This window comes from Uloborus diversus, chromosome 6 (assembly GCF_026930045.1).
Source record: "Uloborus diversus isolate 005 chromosome 6, Udiv.v.3.1, whole genome shotgun sequence".
NCBI classification, from domain to species: Eukaryota; Metazoa; Arthropoda; class Arachnida; order Araneae; family Uloboridae; genus Uloborus; species Uloborus diversus.
In genome coordinates this window covers 87,784,016-87,794,010 of record NC_072736.1, presented here as the reverse complement: position 1 = coordinate 87,794,010, position 9,995 = coordinate 87,784,016, and the positions used below count along the sequence as shown (strand labels likewise).

The window sequence follows — 9,995 nt, the reverse complement described above, 5'->3', positions numbered from 1 at the left end:
CTTTTATGCCTTGAGTTGTTGATATGCGAGTACCTAATTGGAATGTCGAGCTTCATTCCTCCTTCCTGCAACTTGTGCACAAATTTTGTGGTTAAGCATACTGCTGTGGGAAGGTAAAGGGCAGTAACAGCATTTTTTTTTTGCATTATTGCTAGCTTTTGCAAGCTAGCTTTATTGTTCAAGCTTGCTTATTTGGTTTTCAAAGAGAATAAAGCGCAAAAAATAGGTCTAATTCTAACATTTCCATATTGTTAGTATCGAATCCAACACACATTTCTTCAAATATCTCGAAAACTTATTTCTTCACATATAGACTCATGATTTCTGCAGATATGGACTACATGCCCATGGCAGCATAGTCTATCAGCCACTTGGGATACTGGAGCACCCCATACTTTCCATATGCACCAGGTTACCACTTACCACATGTTTCCTTTCTCAAACCAGGATCACTAGTTGCTGATTGTTTGCCTTTTGCTGATCAGAGTATTAGTTTCGTTTTCCTCAATTCTATATGCCTCTTTTCATCATCTGTTATAATTGATTGTTCATTTCTTTTCTTAAGGGCAGTGATGAAGAAAAAGATCTACAGCATTTTAAATGAGACACTTCAATCTATAAATCCTCTGTAGACATTATTTGCAAGCCTTTTACCCTTAAATAGATTTTTGTCTTCTAAATTTTATGCATACTTTATCAGTTGACTTAACAGTGAAAAAAATTAATAAGCAAAAATTTAAAAGAAAAATTAGGGAGAGGAAAAAAAAATAAATAAAATATAAACATTTCCTCCAATTAACATTATTAGGTAAGTAATTATTACAAACATTTTCCCCCTTCATTTTATTTATTTATTTACTTTCATTTTTGTTTATTTTATCATTGTTTAATCAATCCTGTCACAATTTATGTTTGAAATTAAAGTAAGGTATAATTTTTTTTCCAGAAAAGACATTGCTAATATATTGATTTTTATTTCATAAATAATTTAATTACAAAAAGATATTCAAATTTAAAAAATATCACACCATAGTGTAATTATATGGAATCCCTAAAGTATTGTTGCATCAAAGTTTTACTGTATAAATTATATATATATATATATATATATATATATATATATATATATATATATATATATATATATATATATATATATATATATATATATATATATGCATATAAAATATACTTAAGTACAAAAAGAACTTCAGATTACAACACTCTAAAATAGAACCATAAAACAAAAGATTAATAAATACAATACAATGTCATACTTTAAAAGTGTAACAATTAAAAGAGAGACAAGAAAAATAAAATAATTTTGGTCCATGTAGAAGGCAGTTTCTGCAAAAGGCAGGTATATAAAGGAATGTTGTGAACATGATGATGAAAGAAGCTTTTCTAATATGTCTATCTATAGAACACTTCTGGTGCAGCAAGGCACTTAAATTTAAGATGTAATCTTTACTTTTTGACTAGTAGATCACTTCTTCCTGAGATCTTGGTTTTTTGGAGTAATCAACCATAATGAGTCGCCCGGTATTTTCTACCACTTCAAGAACCTGAGTGAAAAAGCACAATTGAAATTTTTTTTAGGAAAAATTCACACATCTGGCATTACAAAAAGGTATGAGTTACAATAAATTTTCCTGTTATGCTTAAACCGTTTAGGGGACCATTTTGAAACTCTCTGACGGTTTAAGGTTGTTGATCTGCCTGGTCAACCTTTTAGCTCTGCAAACTGTAGTAACACTCTGCCCTTAGCAGGTGGCTACTAGGCAAGAGTTTGTAAAACAGTGCTAGAAATAAGAATTTAGGCGGTCATGTTGACGCCTTGGTTACATTTCTAGGCATCAAAATCTAGATGCAATTTTAATGAGGAAATATAATATAAAAATCAGAATATTAAAAAACCTCGGTAAAATGTATAAAGAAAAAATGAACTTTCAGGAAAAAAAAAGGCTTTTAAAATTACTGTAGCAAATTAATTCTTCATCTCAATCACTTTGGGTTGGGAAAGAAAAACTTAGGTTCGCAAATCTAGGCATCAAGCCAAAATTTGTAGTCTCAGAATAAGACAAACCACTGCTTATTTCTAACACTGAGATGAAGAAATACTCTGCTGCCTTTTAAATGCAAGCTTAGGCCAAAATGCAATTTCAGCACTTTGGTACAGAAAAAAAGGACAACTTCCTGCAACAACACTTTGTAGGAAAGCAAAGACAATTCACAGAGAAAAGCAAAATAATAACTCAATGGTTTTACTCTATGTTATGCAACTTTAATCACACAATTTTTATTTATTTTTACAGTTGTCGTATATTTATTGGATTATTTAGTAGTTTACCATTTTGAAAAAACACAATATATTAAAATTTAAAAATGCACTTACTCTAAACACTAACAAAGCAACAAAAAGAGAAAATAAATCCCTGATTCAAGCAAAATGATAAAATAAATTGTTTTGACAATATTGGATCACAAGAGCTCGTAAAAGTTATAAGATTTAAATTTTCTTATTAACCTCTTTAAGAACACGGAGGGCGTACTGAATACGCCACTCAGCAAGAAAGCAGCTGGAATTTTCAGAATAGTCACTTGACCAACATCTGGTCGTTATTTACCCTTTTATCAAGATCCTTTACTTGAAGTAGTCGAAAGTTGCCGTTTTGTCTTGTTCATTTTGATTATTTTTCATAGAAACCATACATGAATGTTCCAATTTTGTATGCAAAAAGCATATTAAAATTACAAAATACAATTGTGAGAGCTGCAATAATTGTTTAACAAATGCCAACGAGTTGTTTTAATGACTAAAATATTCTTTATATATATTTTTTAAAAAAATTTTAATTTTATCTTCGGGAAACTTGCAAATTGTGATTAAAATCATTTTATTTCTGTTCGTGCAATTACATTTTTGCTCCTTCTATAACATTACTAGACATTGTATTAAATAAGAAAATCTTTAAAAATTGATAGCTAAGCTTTAAAAAATACTGGCGTACGGAGTACGCCATCCGTGTTTTTACGTTACATCAAACCATCTGTGTTCTTAAAGGTTAAGGCAAAGGAAAAAACCCATAAAATAAAAATGGCGAGGTGAAAATAGCTATTGAATTTAAATGTGCTATGGAAGAAAAAATATCATTGATGTCTTACTTTATCGAGCATTTCTTTTGTATGTGAAGCTGATATACAAAATCGTGCTCTAGCTGTTAATAAAGATGTAGCAGGGAAACCCACTCCAACTGTTGCGATACCACCTTTCCACAACTGTCTAACAAATTCCCTGAAAACAATAAATGTATCGAATATAAGTTTCTGCGCAATTATTAGATCTACATAAATTTGAACAAGTACTAATAGTATTAGAGTACAAAATTTAATTTGTTATGAAGCTCCAAAAATTGAACAATTGGTTTCAACTTTTCATAAGATATCTGTGGATGACATGGTCCTGTTGGTGATATAGCTCACTTGTCATTGTTTTTATGAAAACTGTTAAATGCCATCCGTACAAAGGTGTCTGAAGATTGATATTTGTAAAATTTTTAGTTTCATATCATAATTTCTTTCCCCTCCCCCTTTTGGAATTTACGACAAAATGAAAAACAAAACATCATGTCACTTGGTAGTGTAATTTATTGATTAGATTGGTATTGTTTCCCTTCATACCTAACAGCTCTTCAGTTTATCCAAAAAGTTGCTTTTATTTCTTTACTCAACATTTCCTGAAAAATTAAACTGCAACTGCACATGTAAAATGAAAATGCTGTTGACATGATTTTATTTTTGCTGATCAAAACAACATCTAAATTAAAATACTGATTGTTGAAAAAACAAAGGTTATAGGATTTGAGTTACATACTGCAGGGCTCCCCCACTCCCCCCCCCCAATGGTCTGTTTTCCTCGCCTAAGTCGGTTTTTTAGGGTAAAGTCCGATTTAGACCATTTTTTAACATTTTGGTCTGATTAGTCCACTTTTATATTGCTTTTACTAATAAATCAGATTTTGAAACATTTCATTACGTTAATACTATTTTCTGGTGTGTGTTACACCCTTTACATGCGGCCTCAGTGCCTTTTTAAGCACTTTTATTATACTTGTCACATAAAAATTTGAGGCCTGCTTTTGCTCATATCTCAGCAACTAAACCACTTAGAAACTTCGGGATTTCACTGAATGGTTTGCTTAATCTTAAGGTACACCTTAATGCTCAGAAATTTAAATTTTAAATTAAAATTATTATTTTGGTTAGGAAGGAAAACAGCAAATTGCATGTAATTTCCCCATTAAATGCTAAAATCTTCAGACACCCTCAACCAAAGAGTTCTATAATAATGTAGTGGAACCACTCATATACTGCTTCCATTGGCCATTATGACCAAGGAAGGAGACCGGCTTGAGAGAGATTAGAGTGGTATCTTGACTAATAATAAAGCTCAAGGTTTCTCTGTCTGGATCTCTGTGACGCGCACAGTGCCTAAACCATTCAGCCGATTTTCATGAAATTTGACACAAAATTAGTTTGCAGCATAGGGGGTGTGCATCTCGGAGCGATTTTTCAAAAATTCGATTTTATTCCCTTTATATTCTAATTTTAAGAACATTTTACCCAGAAAATTATCATAAGTGGAAGAGTAAATTTTTAACAATGGGCAAAGTCGTGTGGGTACTATTAGTTATAATAAAGATTAGAGTAGTAAATATTTCACTTGACTCGGAATCAAAACATTTTTTTGTATTCTGTCACTCTGACTTTTCCCCTTGCTGGAACATGGAAATGTTGCCAGATTTAGTCTCAGGGTTCATACCCTTTAGGCAGAAAAAAATTCAAGCACTTTTCAAGTACTTTTCAAGGTAAAAAATTTTGTTTTCAAGGCAATATCATAAATTTGTACAAAAAATATTGTATGCAGATTTCATTTACTACAAACACATAGAAATAAGGCAATAATACAAAAAAGTATAGGAAAGCAAAATTGCTTTTCTACAACGAGAGACGCTTTGATGAAAGATCTACTGTGTTGAAAGTTTTTCTGAAAATGTTTGAAAAGTTTGGTATGAAGAGAAGCAGATACCAAGAGGTTTAATTTTGAGGTTTTTCAAAGGTTGCAGCAGTCAGAGGTTTGTATATTTTCTAGAATCAGCAAATTAATACTTAAAAAAAAACTCTCATAAGTGCTTTTAACTTTTATGGGAAGAAACTAAAATACCCAAGTTCAATGGCATTGCCAGAGAGGATTTTTTGAAGTCACCCCCCCCCCCCCCCCCCCCCCCGGTTTCAACATTTATTTCCAATATCTATACAGTGGTTTATTACAATATAAGGGCGGTTAGGACAAAAACACTACCCAGAAAGTTATTTCAGTTTTCACTATTAAGTTCTAAAAATATTAGGTTTGCAAATCATTTATAAGTATGCAAATCAATTATTCGTATGTATTTATTAGCTGTTCAGACAATAAGGCATTTCAACTGTCCTCGAGTAAATTTAAAAATTAGGAAGTTAGAAAAGTTTATGAAAGTCCACAGTCCAGTCTCTACACCTCAAAATATACAAAAGCAGCTTAAGCAGTGATAAATACTCTGAATGAAAACTTGAGCCTATTCAGCTTTCATTGATTAACTTGCAATAGACAATAAATGTGCAAGTTCAGATTTATAGAGCCATATTTCGAAATTGAAAAGATTCACAAGAAGTTGACATATATTATGACAAAAGTAGTTTTATTTTGGGAAAAAATAGGTTATTGTTGAAATTAGAATTTAAATTTAGAAAGGCAATAATATTCAGGTGATTTGTGAGTTCATAAAAAATTACCTGAAAGTTTCAAAGAGCAAAATGGGGCGAGGGGGGGGGGGGCAATAATTTTTAAAACTAAGACCCCTATTACTTGAATATACATATGTACAACAACAACTTTTGCTATGCATACAATTCATAAAATAGTTTATTAAGTCAAAATATTTTGCATAGAAATACCATGCCCAGTGCCTGTTGATAACCAGCAACAGGCACTGGGCCTAGTTAGGTCAATTTATTAGATCCAAATGAAGATGAATGACCCTCCTTAAGCTATCTACCCCTTTGCTGATTAAAGCCTCTTTCGGAAAGCTCCAAGTACCCACAACCTTAATAAAGTAGTAATTTTGAACATTTGAGGAAAAGGGGAAAATTGGAGATATAGGGAGGTAAAAGCATAAAAAAGAACACTACTGGATTTCAAGTGAATAATCATAACACAACCACCCCTGTTGTACACCTTATTTATTTTAGCAGACATAAAAAAATGATGTACTTATAAATAAAATTATATAAATAAACTTTATATTTAAAATACAAACTTTAAGTTAATTTGTTAGGTGCTCAACTGCTGAAATTTAAATTTTTTTTAAAAAAAATCTGTTATGACCAAAAATTAGGTAAAGATAATCATTCAAAATTGCAAAAATAAATAAGCAAATAATTAAACAAGACCAAGGTAATGAATTCTTTAACTCTTTAGTTATTAAAATAAAAAATAAAATAAGCTAATCTGATGTAGCAGTGTCAAAATAACTACTAATTGCCAAAAATATAAAAATATTTACAAAATGCAAAAGGATTGAAATCTCAAACAAGGGAAGCAAATTTTCGCGAATTAAGTTTAATGTTGTCATGTTTCCCATAAAATAAACTTATATTTTACTGAAATTAAACATAAAATATGCTAATCTACTGTAGCAAATATGAAAATAACATCCGATTAGTGAATATATTTAAATATTTGCAAGATGCAAAAAGATTGAAATTTCAAACACGAGAAGCAATTTTTCGCAAAGTCTGAGTTCGTTCGACGTGGCATGTTTCCCATGAAATAAATTTATTTGTTTTTTATTAAAATTAAACAAAAAATATACTAATCTAAGGTAGCATATGCGAAACTAACATTTGATTAGCCAAAATATTTAAATATTTGCAGGATGCAAAAAGATTGAAATTTCAAACACAAGAGCAATTTTCCGCGAAACCCGAGTAAGTTCAATGTTGTCATGGTTTCCAAATTAATTTTTGTTAATTAATGAAATTAAACAAAAAATAAACTAATCTAAGGTACCATATGTCAAAATATCTTTCGGTTGTAAAAAACATCAAAATATTTACAAGATGCAAAAGGATTGAAATCCCAAACAACGGAAGCAATTTTTCGCGATGTTGCATACTGAACACATGTTCAGAAAATTGCATTAGTGAAATACTTTTTTAAAACTTCTAAGCACAATTCGTTGATTTTTGGGAGAATTTAAGCACCAAGAAACTTTTTCAAGGTTTTAAAACTTTTTCAAGGTTTTCAAGCACTTGAAAATGAACTTTTTTTTTCAAGCACTTTTCAAGGTTTTTCAAGGGCGTACGAACCCTGAGTCTCTACCTTATTATAGAACTCTTTGTATAAAACCCATTGTTAAAAATTTTGTTGCCTTGCAACAGTTATTATAATGTTAGTAATTATAAGGAACATTTTGAATCGAGGGTTCTCTGGAGCAATAATTAAATTTATTCACTGTTGTTGCTTTCTTAGGGTTTTTATCATTATCTATGCCGATAATCGATAAAGGGACTAAGTATTAGGATCTTCATCACAAGTAACTTATCTGTTGTGAACCATTCTTTTGCTTATATCTCAGCAACTAGACCACTTAAGAGACTTTGGAATTTCACTAAATGATTTGTTTAATCTTAAGGTACAACTTAACATACAGACATCACGAGAAAAGTCTTTGTAATTAAATCGGGAATTGATAAAATTGGATATATTTCAGGCGTCTATACGTTCTTGGGTATATATGCACGTGTGGTCGGGTCGAAAAAACTCAACATTCATCTGGGGGCGAGCAAAATGTAAATTAAGGTCGATTTTTGAGTGTTTTTTTTTTTTTTTTTGAATACAATACTTCCTTTTTTTTTTGTAAAAGGAAGCAAAAACTCAAGGGCCATGGGAGGGGTCCAGACTCCATGGACCCTCTCCTTGTGTGCGGCACTGGGGTCATTTTTTGCTTTCCTTCCTCATTTCAAACATATATATCGATTTACTTCAATTTGATATGCATGCAGTTCTTCTATTTATAGCTTTAAAATTTTTTTTAGCTATTGATTTTTCATATGAAAAAAAAAAGAATAGGAAAGCTTCTTACGTAATTTTTGATGGAAAATACAGCATCAAAGGAACTATTGGAGAATCTTCATTACCGTAAATTATGAATCCTTTCTGTTTTAATTTTCTACGAAAATATTGAGAGTTCCTTTTTAGAGTATGAATTCTGGTCACACCTGAAAAGAAAAACATGTCTTACAATAATGCACTGAAATCTTCCCTAAACAGCCAAAATAAATCTTAGAATATTACTATCGAATTTGCATGCCTGAAATACTGCAAAATTCAAAATAAACCATACATAATTTAAAAATGATAATATTTAATAGATAATAATGTATGGCAGAATTTTAAACTTTGGCTTTTAATTTCCAAACAATTGAAGATGCAACCATTATTCATAATAACATGAAGTATTAAATTGCAGTTTCTTGTATTTAAAAAGTATTGATTTTCACAGGTTGTTGATGTGATCGTACGTTCATATTTACAATGTACAAAATATTATTTTTCAAGTACAATTTTTTTTTAGAAAGTTTCTACTTCATGCAATGATGCATAATTCCTTATGCTCAAATATAACACAATAAAAAGTCAAAGTTTAGATTTCGGTAAACATCTTATTTTCTTTCCCTTTTCCCTTCTCTTTTTTAAAGAATAAAAAACAAAGTGTTTTACTGCTAACCCCCAAAGCAGAATACTACTAAATTTGCAACGTACGTGACAGAACAGATGCTTGAGCTGCAGAACAATTCTGTTCAAATGTGAGAGGAAAACTGACAAATTTTCTGCAGAAACCGCTGTGCAGAAAATCTGCAGAAACCTCGATGCAGAAACTCTGCAGAAACCACAGTGCAGAACATCTGCAGAAACCGCTGTGCAGAAAATTCGCAAAAACAGCGGTGCTGAAAATCCGCAGAAACTGCGATGTCGAATATCCACAAAAACAGCAGTGCCGACAATCTGCAGAAACCTTGGTGCCGAAAATCTGTAGGAACTGCAGATTTTCTACAAACATCTTTCAACTCAAGATAGAATTTTGCAGAAATTCTGCAGATTTCTTAAAACTAGAAGAAAATCTAAAATTCTCGCAAAATACGATAATTTGGTGGAAAGCTCGCGATGTTGAATTCAATAAGTCCTTTGTTGGGCTTTCCCAGTCGATCTTCATCCACTGCAATTTCCACCATACATGCATGTTTTGGAAACATGCCAACATTGAAATACATCCATATCCAGAAAATATTTCAGTTATTTAGAAAGTTTTAAAGTGTTTTATTATATGCAATCCAAACTCGACTGAATTTATTTATTATTTTAGTAATTTCTTTATTTAGTAACATTATTTTAATTTTTTCTTACGAACCACTGTTGGACTTTTTAAAGGAACGTATAGTAAGTCTCAGAGAAGCAGGTTGGTTGTATGTGCATATCTGAGGCCACCTCAGTCGGAGTGATATGGTAGTAGCTTAGTGTAAGTAAAAATAAATGAATCACTCCATTGCGGTCGGTTAAGGCATTCTAGAAACAGAAATGAGCGAGAAGATCGCACATCTTAAGAGAGGCCACTATCATATCAACAAGGACAGATAGGAAGCGTGTTATCTTCAACAGTGAATCCCAATTTAGTCACAGTGGTCATAGATAACCTATTTCACTCCATACCACGCAGTGTTTTGTCTTGTATTGCTGCTAGAGGAGGTTATACAACTTATGGATTTGTCACCTTTATTGTATCATAACTTCTTAATAAAGCAATCTTTTGTTCTGAATTTGTAATCATTTCTTTGTCTTGTCATAGGCCACATCCATTTTAAGTTTCGTAAAGATTGCTCGTTTCCTTCTTGGTTAA

General features: G+C 31.4%; 1 protein-coding gene across 1 annotated transcript in view; it reads right to left on the bottom strand.

The window, feature by feature from the left end:
* Nucleotides 1–1,245: 1,245 nt before the first annotated feature.
* Nucleotides 1,246–9,995, bottom strand: part of LOC129223841 (serine palmitoyltransferase 2-like) — a 51,092-nt gene continuing 42,342 nt past the window's right edge. The window contains exons 9-11 of the mRNA XM_054858206.1: nucleotides 8,184–8,319; nucleotides 3,166–3,295; nucleotides 1,246–1,565 (exon numbers count right to left, since the gene is read on the bottom strand). Of these exons, the coding sequence (XP_054714181.1) occupies nucleotides 1,479–1,565; nucleotides 3,166–3,295; nucleotides 8,184–8,319 (353 nt within the window). The 3' untranslated portion in view covers nucleotides 1,246–1,478. The remainder of the gene's footprint in view (nucleotides 1,566–3,165; nucleotides 3,296–8,183; nucleotides 8,320–9,995) is intronic.